This window comes from Chelonoidis abingdonii, chromosome 6, assembly GCF_003597395.2.
Source record: "Chelonoidis abingdonii isolate Lonesome George chromosome 6, CheloAbing_2.0, whole genome shotgun sequence".
NCBI lineage: Eukaryota > Metazoa > Chordata > Testudines > Testudinidae > Chelonoidis > Chelonoidis abingdonii.
This window is the reverse complement of record NC_133774.1, coordinates 31,576,884-31,595,241: the sequence shown is the minus strand read 5'-3', so window position 1 is coordinate 31,595,241 and position 18,358 is coordinate 31,576,884. Positions and strand designations below refer to the sequence as shown.

Below are 18,358 nucleotides of genomic sequence, written 5' to 3'. Positions count from 1 at the left end.
TAGAGCAACCTCCACTCTTGTTAAAACTTGTGGGGGGGAGAGGAGCGGTGCACAGAGAGATAGAAAGCAGCAGCTCCCTAAAGATACACAGGCCAACCCCAAAAGCTTATACTTTACTTGGAAGCTTACAAGGGAAGTTAAAAGGAAAGAAATACCTTACTGTGCAAGAACACCACGAAATCAGAAAAGGAGACAGTGCCCCAAGATATTACCAGAATAGTTAAGTCTTGTTACTGTCTAAACTTCACTGTGCATTCCACAGACAGGCAATTTGCATGGTGCTTAAATATTAGTTAATGGTTAAACGGTCTATCCATCTATATGTGTAAACGAAAAGCAAACGGGAAGGGGTTCTCCTAACAAGGCAAAAACTTTCTAAGAAAATAGCCTTGTGTTAAGGTTGTAACAAACAAACAAACAATTCCCGTAACAAGAAGGCTGTAACAGCAAAGCGTTTTTCTTTTTTGGTTTAGAGGTTAAAACTTTGTCCCCAACTCACCCTGTCCAAGGCACAACAGGGAAAGTCAGGCATATTCATCTATGAATGGCTGATAAAATCTTTAAGAGATTTGGAATGTTTCTTGGGATTAAGTTAGTTTTAATCACAAAAAAGTTATTAAATATCCAGTAGAATGAACCTTTCAACCATTAAGACATTTCCACAAACACCTCGTCATCTGCAACAGATAATTTTCAATAAATAGATTGTTGTGGATGGAAGTCACATTGAGAAGAATGTTGTTTCACTGGCACAGTTTGAGTCATGTTTGCATTATTAGAGTTTATATCATCTTAAATCTGACTTTGCCTACCAGGTCATGGGAGTGACGTTTCTTTTGCATTATAGAGCTGTTGAAGAATAAAAGCTGTTCAGTTCCATGGATTACAGTAACGCATTTAAAGCGACATTCTGGAAGGCAGTTCATAACATGGAACAAAGTCCCTTACTTAGGGAAAGGTAGAAAATTGACACCTGCTGAAAAATATCACCACATTGTTGTATTTATTGCACTTCAGTAACTCAGTTGCAGTTATGCTGATTGACTGTTATCGATACTGGGTTAAAACAGCACAAGAGTTACTGAGCATCATCTTAAAAGCTAAACTCTCCAAAAAGTTTGCAAATATAATATGATTGCCCCTACTCTCCAAACTTGCCTATGTACAGACCTGATCAGGCCATGCATACCATACCTTTTTATTTATCTTTCTTGAGCAACAATTGAAACAAAAGTTTACATTAAATTATACATGACATTTCACACGATATCAGCTCTAGTTTACCAGAAACAGAGTAATGGAAGACAGTCATAGCTGGTAACAGGGAAATATCAGGAGGGGAACAGATGGCAACATTGATATGAAAGAAGGCAAGAGTGGGAGAAGAAAGAGAAGGTCCGAAAATTATATAATGGGAACAGATAGAAGTGGCAGTTGTTGCACAGTAAGGACTCAAAAAGAACAGGAGTACTTGTGGCACCTTAGAGACTAACAAATTTATTTCAGCATGAGCTTTCGTGAGCTACAGCTCACTTCTTCGGATGCATAGAATGGAACACACAGACAGGAGATATTTATTCATACAGAGAACATGAAAAGGTGGAAGTATGCATACCTTTAAAGGTTTTTTTTCTCCTGCTGATGATAGCTCATCTCAATTAATTAGACTCTTTCAGTTGGTATGCATACTTCCACCTTTTCATGTTCTCTGTATGTATAAATATCTCCTGTCTGTGTGTTCCATTCTATGCACTTGAAGAAGTGAGCTGTAGCCCACGAAAGCTTATGCTGAAATAAATTTGTTAGTCTCTAAGGTGACACAAGTACTCCTGTTCTTTTTGCGGATACACACTAACCCAGCTGCTACTCTGAAACCAGTAAGGATACAGTTTTCAGCTATCTATCCCGCTTAGAAAACGAGAAGGAAATGGAGGAAAAGATTAGTGTGGAAGCATTCCAGGAGCACAGTCCATTACTAATACTAAAATATGATTACGCATGATGGGATAAACTTAAACCCATAACATTATTCCAGATTTGTCAATAACAGACTAATGTGCATCTGCTGCCACCCAGTGGAGATTCAAATTCATCAAACTCTGAACAAACCATCTAACATCACTTAGGACTGTAGATTACTAACTCAAAACGGTAAGTAAAGTCATCGTCAGATTGAACCACACAAATTACAAGCTTTGTAAAGATTCATAGCCAAGTTCACTCATGAAAATAGGTTTTCATAGCCAAGTTCACTCATGAAAACAGACAAGTTTAAGCCTAATTTATACTGTTAATGGATGAAGATTACAAAGATGTTCAAGTTTGAGGAGTCAGCCTACTTAGATATTCATGGCGTGATTCTTAGCCCACTGAAGTCAATGGATTTTGTATCAGATTCCTAGGCTCCAGTTCCGCAAAGCATTTAAAAGCATGCTTAACTCTGAATTGAGCACTGAGTCAATGGGAATTAAAAACAGAGTCTTCACTACTTTGCTGCCTAGGGAAGGGTTGTTGAATTGGGACTTTATAAAGGAGAAGTATTTCAGAATTGCAGAAAAGTCAGGCATGTTTAATCTCAGAATTGCTGCTTCTACTTTCACAAAAGGTTCTATCTGTCCAACCCAACAATTTGAATTAAGACCATAAAGAAATTTACCAATCTCTAAACAGCATTAACAGGTCATAGCAGTTTTGCCTCACATCCCTTCCCTGCCCAGTGCAGATTCTGAGCATGGCTCCCCAGTTATTTTGCAATATAATTTCAAGTATGAATACAATTTCTATTTAATTCTTACCACACACATGATGTAAGAGAGGATGGCACCAGAGGAACCAATGAGAGCACCAACAATGGTCAGCAAGTTGTTGTTGAGCAGGAAGCCTTCCGCACACAGAGCCCATCCAGAATAACTGTTCAGTACAGTAATAACTACAGGCATGTCAGCGCCTCCTATAGCTGCTGTTAAAGTGACACCCTTAAGATGAAAAAAATATATATACATTTCACCACAATCTAACAAACTGTAAGCAACAAAGAGAGAATATATTTAATATTGCAGATATTTACTAAAAAGCATTAAATCAGATTCCAAAACGATCTGATCCAAAGTATGTTCTATGTAAAAGAGATTAATAAGAGATTAACATCGAATTTCTGATCATTTCTGCCTTCAAAAATTAGACAGAAAAAACACATTACACAGCTTCATAAATAAGGTCTTTTGTTAACACGGACCTTGATTAAAAATAAGTGATTATATCCCTAAAAGCAGCATGTTTACAATTCAAAGAGAAACTGTGCTGCTGATGTACCAAGGTGAAGAAATATGATCATTAAGAAAAAAAGAGACTTGTAGAAGATCTATAAATATGTTGTGGCATCATTAAACTAGTCTCTCTTTATCTACTTCATTTTATCCTATTTGTGAATAGTTCCATTAATTCATGATACTTGAGTTAAAAAAGGTGAATTGCAATTCTACTGTATTTTATTTTTAAAGTGAACTAAAAGGTATTTGTATGGTGCTGAATGCCCAAAATAGCAAAAGTAAGAAGGATAATTCAGCACAGTAAACTAGCTTTTTCCTTACCAAGGCCCAGATTCAGCAAAACTAAACATATGCGTAAGTACTTTGCTGAATCAAGGCCCAATTTCAGATCCTTTAAAGTCTCATGTCAACTCCCATTCCACTCTAGCACCATAGTTTTTACCAGGGCATCACAGCAGAGTTGTCCAATATATGTGGTAGGAAGTAGTTTATGATATAGCATACTTCAGCAAAAAGGTAATATTTTATATTTTAAAGGGATATAAAAATTACGTATCTTGCAAAGCTATATACTAAACCACTCCTTACAGATTAGCTTCATCTGCCCACAGGGGTCCATGATACAGTAGCTCTGGTTTATGGCATGATAACCACTGCATCACAATATATTTATGGCACAATTTTAGTATCTGGGGAAAAAAACAAGTGACAATTCTGTATATGCTGATTCCCCCCGGACTCCCTTGCTGTGTGGGCATTCAGCATATATTGCAGCAAACCAGATATTGCAACAAAACAAAGTCTATATGTCAGTAATTGCCGTTCACTTTGACTATTGTGCAACTCCCTGACTTACCATAATAGCAGAGAGTGCTGACACTGAACCTAAACAGGTAAGTCCCATAGTGTAACTAGGATCAATCATATATGGAATCATTCCACCAACACTGGCGGCCAGCAAACTTGCATTCAGTAAGTGCCGGCCTGGCAGAAGGAGTGGTGCAGAGTTCAAGATACCTGGAATCAAACATACGATCACATTTAAAACTAAAATGCATGAGTGACACGTGACTCCCTCTGTCCCCCTAATAAATTAAAGGAAAATAAAATACCCAAAAACAAAGTGAAATTCAAAGTTAAGGCAGAAACTGGTAGATATGGCAGTTTCCTAGACAAACCTTACTGAACTAACTTTCAGTATCTTAGGAGCTTGTTGCTTAAAAATGCAAATGTGTATCGTGGGATTGTGTGTAATGTCTCTAGGGAGGAGACATAGCTAATGAATACCCAGGGAAGTGTTATGAGCTTTAGAGAACTCCTTGAAACAATGTGCTAGACAGACAAAGTTAAGTGGGACTCCTCAAATCTACTCTTTTTTGAGACTTTTTTTTTGCGGGGGGTGGGGGGAGGGACCCTCAGAGATGACTATTTTGACTTTAAAGGACGAAGGAACAAATATATCCTTTCTCCCAAGTGCCTTATGATGTTTATTAATTTCTAAAGTTCTCCAGTCACCACAGAATATTCCAAGGTAAATTTGACCTGAATTTCTCATGATAAAAACAGGTAAGTTGGGTTGCAGGGGAGGGGGAGAGAGAGAGAGAATGTGAAGGTAGAGAGGAACATGCATTACATAAACAGTTCTAGCTCTAAGATGAAGACTTATTTGTGCTATCCATAGCAGGACCAGAAGTACCACATAATGCCAATCCCCATTTAGGTACGGATTTTACATTTGTATATATTTAAACAAAAAGGAGCTCTGTGACAGGGTGTACCAGGCCTACTGAAGGCTTTGCGGTCCTACTGCACACCAGGGTCCCGAGACAGTATTGAAGACTCCAATAAGGGCAGACTGTGTGTTGAACTTCTGTTACCCTAGAAGGGGTTCATTCATCAAGTCTGACTGTGTGACCTGGCCAGAGGGCTGAGACACTGGAGACCCATCCAGCAAGGGCAACAACCCAGAGGGGGTGCCAGAACCAAGAAAAATTGCAGCACCTCATCCAGCAAACAGGAGGCACTCAGGAGGTGAGGGTCTCCTGTCACAGGCCAAAGCCAGTTTATTCAGAAGGAGGACCATTCTCAGGGAGAAGGCAAGAAATAGGCAGTCTTCTAGTGCTAAGAACAAAGAATAGTACTCTGGTATCTCTGGCTCAGGAATGGAAACAAGGATGTCCCAACAATAGTATTACAGAGGTGAAAAAGGGAGTGGTGGTGGAGGACTGGGGCAGGCACCTCGGGATTTGAGCTCACGAGGTAACGAGAAAAAGCACCACACATTGAGTGACTGCTCAGGGTAGCCGGGTACGTCACTTGTGACCTCCACTCACAAGCTGCCTTCTCCTACAGCTTTCTACTAGAGAAATTGCTAGGGCAAAACACCTTGTTTGTATATTTTATTTCCACCTTCTCTGTTTATACAGGGAATTTTTAGTGAAAATTTCTCAATGGTGCTACTACAAACTATACCAGGCTTAGCTCTGGTGGGAATTTTTAGCTAGAGTGCCCTAGTATGGACAGGTCTTAGGTTTCTTGTACCTATGCATTGAAGGGTTCACTCAATCACTTCCACAGCAACCAACTTATATCAAATGAAGGATCAGTATTTCAGGTAGAGAATAATCATCAGGTGTTGGTGAATCTTTAAAGACTCTATGTTTCATAGGAATGTTTATAAACATTAAAAGAAGAGACAGATTTCATGCGGTATGTAAGCAGATATGAATCTAAATAAGATTACTTTAATGAATTTGACTGTTTAAAGTAGGGTCATATAACATTTGTGAAGTCAACAGATCTAGTAAAAGAAACCTGTACTTTAAGTGAGAAATCCCATGGAAGTCAGTGACAGAACCCCTACTGATTTTAATAGGACCATGATTTCACCCTAAATTGTCCACTCGGCCAGATGATGAATGTACCTTTTAAATTTTAATAAAATGCAGTAAAAGAAAATTATTTCCAGACAGAAAGTATGTACAGTACATTAAATAAGAAATCCAAATCAATACTAAGATTTTCATAATGTGGGCTGGAGATTGTTTACATTATTTGGTGATTAACATGAGAGATACTGTCCACTGAATGCAGATCATCCACAAAAAAAGCACTATACAACAAATAAAAAAAGTGCAAGGCAGCCATTAAAAACCCCCTCAAGTTAAGCCTATATTAACTCACTTGATACATTTTCTGCAAAACAGAAATCTTTTTAAACTCTACACACACAGAGTTTATTAAGAGGGTGCTAGAGTCAAAGAAAAATGACAAAAACAAAATAAATTAAAAAATTAGCTTTTACACAACATGGACAACACTCACCTTGCAGTTTCCCGTAAGCTATGAGGGAGCCACTGAAAGTCACACCACCAATGTATGTGCCAAGATACGCCACAATCTTGGTGAGGTTTGCAGCTGGGTCAGTAGCGAAGTGAGGATACTCAATCATGTACTCTGCTACACAGGTGAGCACAGCAGCCAAACCTACCAAACTATGGAACGCAGCCACTAGCTGAGGTAAATCTGAAATCTGGATGCGTTTAGCAATTGTCAAACCTGGCAAGAGTTGGAGACAAAGAATTAAAATACTAGAATGTTTTATGTGATCATGAGCTTGTGTATTCTATTCAATACAGTAGTGTCAGTAATTTTGTGCCTTGGGGACATTGTGCGAATAAGGAAATCAAAAAGTCAGAAACGTATTAGTATTAGACTACAGCCTCCTGACAAGCTTCCACTAGAGTCAGTATTCTTTTTATATGAGGCAGCATAGTCCAAAAAGAGAGGGAATCTGACTAGACTCAGAAGATCAGATTTCAATTTCTCAGTCAGTAACTAACCTGCAGTGTGAGCTTAGCCTCTCTGTTCTTTAATTTTCTTACTGAGCGAGCTGGGCAACTACAGATCCATTAGTCTGACCTCAATAGTATGCAAGCCTTTAGAACAAATTTTGAAGGAAATAATCATTAAAGACCTAGTGGTAAATGGAAAATGGGATAAAATGCAACAAGGTTTAACAAAGGTAGATTGTGCCAGACTACCCCAATATCCTTCTTTAATAACTACTTTTTATTTTTTTTTATGACAAGGGAAGTGTGGTAAATTTAATCTATTTGGACTTTAGTAAGGCATTTTATACAGTAATAAATGGAAATTATTAGTTAAAATGGAGAAAATTGGGATTAGTACAACAATTGTGAGGTGGGTGGCTAAAGATATGACACCAATGGTTGTGCTGAAAGGTTAATTATTGGGCTGCAGGAAGGTTACTAGTGGAGTTCCTCAAGGATCAGTCTTTGGACTTGATCTCATTGCCTTGCAGCAGGACTGGGATCCCACCTGTTATTATGGCAGAGGGATGCGAGCTGGTAAAATATACTTCGTTGTAGCAGGCAGCTCCTTATCTGCTAAGTGGGGATCACAATTTTGATCCCACCAGAGTAAAGTGCTTTGATAGATGGATAAAAGCACTCTATAGGCACTAAGTCAGAGTAAAGATATCAAAAGTGGCATGTAACCATGAGCTATTAATTTCACCTGTAAGTTATAAAAGTGAATTTTACATGGTGCTGTACTCACCTATGGTGCCACCAAGGGTCATTGCACCGGACATCTGAGCCAACAATTCTGGGGATGGTTTAAGGCCTCCAAGAGTAGCTGCCAAACCTCCAGCAACACCTATCATACCCAAAGCGTTACCCAAACGCGCAGTTCCTTGAGTGGACAGACCAGCCAGAGCACCAACACAACACAAGCCTGAGCCCAGATACATCATCTTTAAAATAACAGAAACACATATATTCATTAAAATATTTCTGATCATCACATAAAAGACAGATTTTAATGCTGATGGTTCACAAAGGTGGATTTGATCTTAACCAATGCTACTGAGCAGGAATTCAAGATTTTACTGTGGTATGCAAATTTGTTGTTGTAATGTGACTGTGGTCATTTAAAAAGGTTGCATTTACATCAAATTTGAGGATTTTTGCTTTATTAGTTTAGTTCACCTGCTTCTCATGATATTAGTTTTAAGTTGAGACAACTTTCCAGAAGTCTTCCCTTCGCAAGCGCAAGATTTTCTTAGCATAACACCAACTAATGTTGTCAGAGTTCAACTATCCTAATGGGTATGGAAATAATTTTTGATGTTTACTTATGCCACCTTTGGCTTCCTGTTTACAAAAGAAAAAAAATTGAGCTTACATGAATACAATTAATTTAAATAATCATTTAAATAGCATAAAATGGGTGTTTGTAAAATACTATGTTATAAAACCCTGAGACAAAGTTATTTTAGATTTACTTCAACAAAAAAGAAAAGGTAATTGATTTCCATTTTCTTCACTAGTATGATCTGAATCTGAACAAGCAGCAGTATAAGATGTTCTACATTGTGAAAAATGGGATTATTTTTAAAGACTTTATCTCCTATCATTCCTTCTGGGCTAAATCTTTGTAGATATGGCCGTAGCTCAGAATCCCATTCATCCATCCCTCCCTCTACCCCACAACAAATGTGGTTTACAAGTTTCAAGACTTAGGTAAAAGAACTCCTACCTTTTTTGCCTGGTCTCCGATTTAAACTTTCAAAAAACTCTTAGCTCTCTATTTCGTTTTTAGGTATTGCTAGAGCACTCATTTCAATAGTATTTAAGCTTTATCTCTACTATTCATTTTTAAGAGAAGTTGTCCATAATGTGAAAAACCCTGCTGCTATTTTAGAAATATAAAGGTATTTTAAAGGAAGTTAAGTATCAGAGGGGTAGCCGTGTTAGTCTAGATCTGTAAAAGCAGCAGAGAATCCTGTGGCACCTTATAGACTAACAGACGTTTTGGAGCGTGAGCTTTCGTGGGTGAATACCCACCTGCGTCTGACGAAGTGGGTATTCACCCACAAAAACTCACGCTCCAAAACGTCTGTTGGTCCATAAGGTGCCACAGAATTCTCTGCTGCTTTTAAAGGAAGTTGTTATTTAGAAACTTTGCAACACTAAAGTCAACGTCCAAGGTTCATTTGCAGTTTGGAGCTAGCTCGTGGAGTTAGCTAATACTTGGCTGCCTGTGTGGAAATAAACAGAAGATGAAAAGCCATTAATAGTTTGTGCCCTCCAAAGCCCATCAACAGAAAAATATGCCATGTCACTAGCAGTCAGTGGATGCTTGTTCTAAAAGCCTGTACTTGACATACAGACAAGCTCCATATCCCAGCCATCAAGTAAAGGCGAGAGGGAACTCATAATGCACACTGGAGCGTGACGCATTCCCAACAAGTAGAAAGTGTGGCAAAACACAGAGAAGAAAGTAATACTGAAAGAATAGCAATTAAGTGTGTTGGGGGAGAAAGGGAACAAGACCAACAGAATGAATTTTTCCCTTTCCCACAAAGAAGTTAAATGCCAAAACTACTGTAGCATCAAGTTACTTACAAACCTGCAAATGTCAGAAAAGTCGTTTGACCTTGTCTTGACTGGTTCTGAACCCTTGCCCATGTCATCTTTACCAAATGTATAACTAAGAGGTAAAACTAGAGGCAATTTGAGAAAAAGAGTTGAGTGGAAGATGAAGGACAGCAGGATACAGCCCTTTTGTAGGTTTATTTCAGAACCTGTTTGATCAAAGTGATTTGAACACTGTGTACTTTAAGTCCAGTTGCCAAATAGGAAAGAGACCTGGTGAAAGCTGGATCAGCAAATGACAGAAAGTGAAGGATTTCTTACCTGTTCAATATTATAGCCACCCTGGAGAGCAGCTGCATATCCCCCTACAAAGACACCAGCAGGGAGCAGGTACAGGTAATTGTATTCCGGGGGATCGGTAGGACGCTTGAACATATCCAGCATTCTCTGTGTAACCAGAAAACCACCTTGCCAAAGTACAAAAGAAAAAAAAGAAAGCTGAAACTAGGCCTTGGCCAACCTACTAGGAGAGTATTTAGTTAATCCTAGTAACCATTGGAACATGAGTAAGAGCTTTGGAAAGCTTGGAATCTGGTGTACCAGCCAGTACACATATCTAGGATCAAGGTCAGATATAACTACTTTCTTTAGACTACACAGGGAATTCATCCAATTGGAGGGAGGGGTTGGTGGGCTGGCAACCACATACAGATACCAAGATCTGTAGGACACCCCACCAATTTGTAAGGTGGCCTACTCATCTGCCATTACTCTCAATTGTCTACCTGTTCAGCAGCACAGCTCATTGATGATCACACTACTCATCATCCATGCCTGTATCGTACTTCTCCTCCCTACTGTGGGATAGAAAAGCACTGACTCACACTGGAGTTTCCAATGAAAATTCTGCAGTGGGTGTCCTCTGTTTCTGCTGCCTAAACCCTAACCACGTGTCAGAGCTTTTACTAACAGAGATATAGGAAGGGAGATTATGGTTGCTCCCTTCTCGCCCAGTAACAGCCTTCATAGGAGTCAAGTGCCCTTCCATGTTATATAGTGGAAAGACTGGTATGTTCCCTATTTTTGTTATGAGTCTTTTTGCAGCTTGGCCACAATTTTGACCTGGAAAGAGGGGAGATGGATAAATACAATACCATCTCAAGATGCAGATGAATAGACGTATTCCATGGAATCAGTAAAGTGATTAAACTATAAAGGACAACTGGTATTCTAAGACTTTCTCTAACGGAAAGTCACATCATAGAAGGGGTACACAAGAATGCCACTGTCAACAACCATACTAGCTTCTTTGCTTTTTAAATGATCCCAATCCATAAATTAGGGTCATGTCAATCTATACCACTACAAAAATGAAAGGCATTAATGGACTGTGTCACATTGCGTTTGGATTCATGTTCATAGAAAGTTAACATGCTCATACCTGCAATGTTGACAGAGGACACAAAAGCAGCAAGCACAGCAAGACCTTGAGGAGTACTTTCAGGGAAATAGTTTCCTCCCATCAATGCCAACCCACCAACGGCAGTCAGTCCTATTAGAAAAAGGATACAAGTAAGCTACTGAATATAAACAGCTGATTATATATCAAGCAGTGATTCAAGAATCAACAGACACCACTTGATTATAGTTTTGCCACACACGGTACACATCACTATAGTTTAATCCCTCTGAACCAAGATTGTAGTGAAATAAAAATTATTGACAAAGCTATCCCAGTGTGCCAGAGAACACATTAGTAAAGCAATAGACCAATATATTTTTGGAATATAACACATCATATGTTAATTTAAGCAGTACTGGCTGTTCATCTATAAATGAAAGGCTGAGTTATCAGGTGACAAATGTGACCTGCTTTGTTGTTCATGAGGGCTAAGAAGAGCCGTTATTTCCAAAGTGATGGCTAATTTGCCGTCAATCCTAATTTCATTATTAAGCTGGCAATAATCACAACTCCGTATGCTGCTGTACAAACATTAAGAGGAGACGGCCCCTGTTTGAAAGCGCTTACACTCCAGGAAAGACAGACAAAGCTGTTCAGACTTGTACTAGCTCAAGTGCTGGTGTAATTTTTTTAAGGGCAAGGAGGGGGTTATAAACCTCATGGAGGTCATTAGTGGGAGACTTTCCAAGAGCGAGTTTTGAGGAGCAACATGAAAGATGGCCACTCCAAGTATAAAAGAGTAACATGGAAGAAGGCATGAAGATGAGAACAGAAGCAGAGAGAGGGGGCAGTGAGGAGAGGAGGTCTGAAGAGAGTAAAAAGTAGGAAGTAGGAAGAAGAGAAACCAGAGATGGAAGCACAGTTTGTTTATGACCTGAAAGGTGAGGACTAAGAGACTTGAATATGATATGGAAGGGGAGGGAAGCAGAGAGCAACAAGCCTGCCAGAAGGGAGATGATTTTAGTGGCAGGATTTTGGATAGATTGGAAGGGAGAGGTGTGGTATGCAGGAAATAGGTTACCATGCCTCAGGCAAGAGACAACCCAGTTACATCATAAATTGCTTAAAAAAAATATGCAGTATGTTTGCCTGCATAGATTTGTAACTAGTTCTCTTTGAAGGAGGCTACTAGTAGTGTGAACCACACATGAAGTCTGTTATCTTTGCTATTTATGACAAAAGGTTCAGTTGGAATAGTCTCAAATCTGGGTCCTTTGCAGCTTAAATACAGAGGATTAAACTTCTACTAAAAGCTCATAAAATATCATAACTGCACCCAATATTTCCTCTACACAACACGAATAGCTGCAGGGCAATCACCTACCTGAGATGGCATTAGTCACAGACATGAGTGGAGAGTGAAGAGCAGGGGTCACACCCCAGACTGTGTGGTACCCTACTATTCCAGCTAAACCAAACGTTGTCACCATCTGTGGGAATGCAGAATTAGGAGCTGCAATGCCCAGTCCCAGCAAGCTAGTTAAACCTAAGGAGGACAAGGTTAATGCAAAATTGTGATCTCTAAATGGTTTATTTACATTTCCGCACTGAAACTGTATGACATATTGAATATGTTAATCAGATTAAGCAGTTTATGAATGTGTCCACCCCATTTCCCTAATAATACCCAACCATACACTATTGAACACATCTTATTTCTTGAAACTTCTAGGTGCTCCGATTCTATGGTGAAGATAAAGCTTGGATTAAGAACCTTCCCTTCTCCTCCATCACAGCATTTTACACTCATTTCATTACTACCTTGGACAAAATGACTAGTGCACACCTGATGCCAATATTACACTATTCTGAGAACAAACAGAGGCTTGAAATGCAGGTCTACACTGAAAAGTGACTAATTATGGAAACCTGTAGTTCCATTTTGGTGTCCAGAATAAATCTGCACAGATTACAGAAATAAAAGATTTCTGTAATGGTCAATCCAAGCAAATGGTACATGGGATGTGACGATCAGATGGCTGTCAAAGAGGACTGTGACAGAGTGTTGATCTAGGCAGTACAACGAGATCCCTGCAATCAGAAGGGACAAGGGAACATCACTCCCAATCTGACCAGACCATGAATGACACAGAAGATAGCCAACTATGTCACCGTTCCTGCATAGGTCAGCAGGAGTGCATCAAGTAGCACTAGCTGTGCACCCCTTGTCTTTCATTACAAGAACTAATTTTCAGCAAAACAACAGGAAATGCCAAGGTCTGAAAACCAAGGAAGATTGCTGCCTTGCAGTGTAAAAGGTGAATGGAAGCCCATTATTCCTTCTGGCAGATCCAGCCCTAAACACGAGCCAAGAGGACAAGGTCCAGAGGGCCCTCACCCATCAGCTTCCTCCCAGTGCTAAAAAAGACATGGCAAACTCCCATAAGGAAAGAAAGGGGAAAATGCCATCCTTTTCAAACTGACAGCCAGTAACAATGGAACAAGTCAGTCTGAACCAGACTGCACTGGGCTCACTATTGAAATCAAGTTACCCAACAGCTTGTAATGGCTTTAAAATAATAATGCCCACCTGGAGACTACTTGATTAGTAGATCATAACCCAACAGTTATAGTTATATGGGAGCAATCATAGCTTATCAGCTCAAAGCCTACTTCGAAATTTGAGTTGACAAATCCAATAGACTTTAACTGTCTGTGTCAGCCAAGGTGTTGGGTGGAGTTCATCTCAGATTTCTACTACTGTCCAGATTGCAAAAGTACTTCTAGCTTTAAATTCTGCACAATGGAAATGAAGCATTTGTGACAGATATGACAATATCTTGGACAAACTTGACACAAAATTAATTCAGTCAGGTTTAAGTACTGTAGGAGCTCACTGTATTGAAAATGCAAATACTTATGTACTATTGTGGGATTGTATGTAACTTCTTTTAAGGGGTATGAAAATGCCCTCACTCCAATTATGTAAGAAATCAGCCTTCTGAAGTTTCCCCCTGAGAGGGAAATCCATTGTCTGGCTGATTACCTATTCATGGTGTCTTCAGAGACCCAAACTGGATAAAGGAGGGACTCCGATGCATGAGTTTGCTTGTTCTGAGCTGAAGCTGTGATGAACCTCTGACCACAGGAAAACCCCTGGATGGGGTCTGAAGCCGAGCCCTTATCAGAGTAAGAGAGTGAGCTCTAGTAAGCTTATTTCCATGCATGTAGATTCTTTTATTATTGTTAATGTTTTCTCTGTAATGCTTTTACCTTAAGAATAAATGTGCTTGCTTAGAAAGCCCTGTGTGGTAGCAGAACTGTAGTCAATTATACTGTCTACTGTCTCTGAAGCGAAAAATAAAGCAGGCCAGCTTAGGGAGCCTCTGTTTCCTGGGGCGGTCACAGTACAGGAGGGACCTGTGCAGTCAGGAAATACCCCAGTCAGGACAGAGAGAGACGTGAATCTCTGCCTAAGAGAGGTAACAGCTGAAGAGCAGGGGCCTGGAGCAAGGGCTCTTGCTGGGCCATGAGTGGGCATACAAGTGCAGCTGCCCTGAACTGTGACAGCATTGAGGTAAAAATCAAGTACAGTTTTGTGTATGAACTTATCAGATCTGTGGGCCTGAAGAAAGGCTCTGCAGGTGCTGATCTCTATTAATAAACATGCTCTCTGGATTTTTATTATGCACACAGACAAAGCTACCCTGGTAGAAGAGCTTTCTACCTTAGGAAAGGTAGGGCTTAATGTGATGTCTCTCCTGTTTTGATTAAATGCAAAAGCTAAATAAAAGAGTACCACAATCATGTTGAAATTCTGTTGCAATACTTAACCCATGAGTTTTAAAGAAGAAAAGAAAACAGACAGGCAATTACATATCTGAATTCCTTAACAGGCTAACTTACAACATGTAAAATGCTAATTGAATACCTACTGGCAACTCTTATTGCCTGTTGCTTATTCTTCAAAAGAAAGCACTTGTTCCCAGTACTTAGCAAAGTTGGTCTCTCTTATTGTCCAGTAAAAGCGTGAAAAAATCCACTACCGTAAAAGAATTCAAACACACATACTTCAAGGACTTTTCTGGAATACTACGTATTTCAAAGATTCTAAATTAAGCAAGCCAAACATATATCCATACATGTCACCTTACTCTGGACTATTTGAGATGTTGAAATACCTGCATTTCTGGTGAGATTCTTTAAGTTTTGCTCTCCAAAAAACAATTATTGCATTGTTTTTACACTAACTCAGTAATCAACCAGTCGGTTTCTCACATATCAACAAATAGGGTTAGAACTAGTTACTAATGGAATGATTAAAGTTACTATTTTTCATTAAGAACTTGTCTACATGGCTATGCCCAGGAAAATTCATGTGAATTAACTTTTAAAGTGGATTAGCTACAATGCATCCCATGTGGATGGTCTTATTCAGAATTAAATTGATCTTAATTCAGTTCAGCTTGATTTACTTCCAAAGTGAATTAAGATAAACTACCTTCTTCCCCATACAGACACACCTAAGTTTCCAAAAGGCTGAATTTAGCACACAACCTAGGATGTAGTTGCAGTGTCAGAGTTCTCTCACCTGCAGTATATGCAGATGCAGTAGTCATAGTTTTTCTAAAAGGTGTGATCATGGCTGCTTTCTCAGCTTCCAGCTCAGCCACACTCTTCTGTTTCACAGGGACTCCCTGAGGAATGTTGTTTGGTGGAGGTGCTGGAAAAATCACCTTGCCATCCTGACAACACAAAAAGTTATAGTTACCCCTAGAATGATAGATGGCTTGCCCAGCTGGTCATTGCTTGTTCTTCAAAAAATAAAATTCTTTAGACAAGAGTCAAGATCAAAATCAAAGTATGATAGGTGAAAATCTGGTTTGTGGCTTGTCAAGTAAGAGCCATAATTATGAACAGAAAGTTCTTCATAACATATCTTTTCAGTCAATGCTAAAGATTATTGCTCAGGACAGTGGAACCAGAGGTGGGCAGGGGCTAGCAACCCCGCAATGGAAATATCGAAGGGGCTGATATATGTTTCTGGTCTCCCCCCTCCCCACAATATCTCAGAGGCAAGGGCAGGATCCAGCTGTGTTTCTGACCCAGAGGCGGGGCCGGTACACAAGACTGGACTGGCCACCAGAAAGCAGGTAGGAACAATTCTCCTCTCCCCATCTTCCAGCCACTACAGGTCTTGGGAGAGACACTCAGCCTGGGGGAGGGCAGGAATGTGTGCGCCAGCACTGGTGTGGGGAGCCAGGGCACCAGGCACTGATGAACTGCCATACAAACAGGAGTAGGAACTTCCAGGTCATCCCTCACCAGCCTGGAGTCTGCTTCCCTCGCTCCTCTTCTGGTTCCTCCCTTTCCTCACTCACAGCATCTCACCCCACCACCCCATTACTATTTATTCACAGAATTAACATTGAGCTAGGCACCTAAGGGAGTAGTATTATACTAGCAGCTAGAATCCCCAGCAATATCAGGGCCCCACTATGCTAAGGCACTGTACAACATACACTGAGAGACAAGTCCTTTGCTAAATAACTTACAATCTAAATACACCAGACAAACAAAGGACAGGAGGGTAAACAGAAGTACAGAGATTAAGCAACCTGCCCAAGGTCATACAGCATGTCAGTAGTAGAGCAGGTAATAGAACTCAGGTCTATCTGCCCAGTGCCTTATCTAAGCCATGTTGCCTCTCAAATATGTAGACAAACATATTTCCTGCTCAGAGGAGTCTGTCTCGATTACGTGAACCATTAAGCACACGTTAGGACAAAAAAAAAAAAAAGGGGGGGGCAAAAAACAGTATCTATATACATCTCACTCCCTTCCCAGCTAAAGTTGGAATACAAGGAAACTAATTTGAAGTGGACAGACACCGATATCACAGTGAACTATCCTTCTCACTTAAATGTTCCATAAGATCACAAACGATACACATTAATATGGAAAGAGACGAGAAATTTGTATTACCATTGCCGGACCTGTTCTATGAATAAATTAAGGCCTTCATGTTTCCTTTGGCTTTGACCTATGCTAAAGAACAACTTGAAAGGATACTGTCTACTTGATCTTTTTTAAATGTCACCTTAAAATTCTATTTCTGCTACAGCTCCCTGTAAGTACCATCTCCTAATTTTTATTTGTTTAAATTCCTTGAAAATAGGTTTTAGAAGCGTTTTTCTGCTCCCTTCGGGATGCTTATAAGGATCTTTTCAGCGAGGGGAAAACTGACTATATATGGGAATAGCATAAATGTCTACTCAGAAAGTGTAGTCAAAATTCACAAAGCAAGCAAACAAAAAATACAGAAAGACATTTTTGTTTTTTGCAGTTATAGAAATCTTAGGCTTTTCTGTTAACTGTAGTCAGCACAGCATTTTCAGATAAATGTTATTTTCCATTGATGGTGGCCCTTTAATAAAAAAAAGTAGTGATGATAAGAAAACACAATCATTGCAGAGACCAGAGGAATGTTTAACATGAATTTCATCACAAAAACAAGGCTTTGTTTCATAAGCTACATATAAAAACAAGCAAATATTTACCTCCTTAGGATGGATTTAAGGAGATTTCAATTATAGGTCTGGAAGTAAACAAAAATACAGTTATAAAGATATAGTATGCTGACTTACCTTCATTACCACAGTGCCTCTAACAACATGGTCCAGAGTGCCATAGTCAAATTGGTCCTTCAGATCAAAGTAGAAGTTTTCCTTGTCAGGACTTATAGCCTTTAGAAGTTTGGTAACATTGTTGGAGTACAAAGTACTGGCCTGCGTAGCCATTCTACTTGGAAGGTCTGTGTAACCTATATGTGTAACTCCCTAAATAAAACCAAGCGAAACATTGAAAAGCCCAGTACAATTCTCAGAAGGAACAGTGTTTCTCAACATCCAAAACCTTGCTGGATATGCACATCAAGTAGCAAGATTAGTTTTAGTACAGGTTTGTATAGATTTTAATGAGTTACAAAACAAACTGTTGCATTAAGATTTACACTTACAGTTTGTGTTTTTTACCAACAGTGTTTATATCATAACATGAGTAAATCCATTCACTTTGCACACCACTGGGATTAAGCCTGAACGTTAAGAGGGACGCACTATGTGAGCATTTTTCCATCTCTAATTTTAATAATACTCTTACAACTTCAGGTACTTTAAATAGCCAGATGAGAGGTGGATAGAATAGCCTATTAAGTCTTTTCAGTCTTTTGGGAGAATGTTAAGGGTGTGTTCCCAGACTGAAGAGGGAATGGAAAGGAGTTTTTA

The 18,358-nt window shown here is 39.4% G+C and overlaps 1 protein-coding gene across 5 annotated transcripts in view; it reads right to left on the bottom strand.

The window, feature by feature from the left end:
• NNT (nicotinamide nucleotide transhydrogenase) overlaps window positions 1-18,358 on the bottom strand; it is a 68,356-nt gene that overhangs the window by 26,158 nt on the left and 23,840 nt on the right. For all 5 annotated transcript variants that reach the window (XR_012656079.1, XM_032780833.2, XM_032780835.2 and 2 more), the window contains exons 9-17: window positions 17,720-17,911; window positions 15,664-15,817; window positions 12,457-12,618; window positions 11,112-11,222; window positions 9,992-10,137; window positions 7,851-8,046; window positions 6,594-6,827; window positions 4,126-4,286; window positions 2,796-2,975 (exon numbers count right to left, since the gene is read on the bottom strand). Coding sequence is in view for 4 of the 5 variants with exons in the window: in XM_032780833.2 (XP_032636724.1) it covers window positions 2,796-2,975; window positions 4,126-4,286; window positions 6,594-6,827; window positions 7,851-8,046; window positions 9,992-10,137; window positions 11,112-11,222; window positions 12,457-12,618; window positions 15,664-15,817; window positions 17,720-17,911 (1,536 nt within the window). In the remaining variant the exon portion in view is untranslated. The remainder of the gene's footprint in view (window positions 1-2,795; window positions 2,976-4,125; window positions 4,287-6,593; window positions 6,828-7,850; window positions 8,047-9,991; window positions 10,138-11,111; window positions 11,223-12,456; window positions 12,619-15,663; window positions 15,818-17,719; window positions 17,912-18,358) is intronic.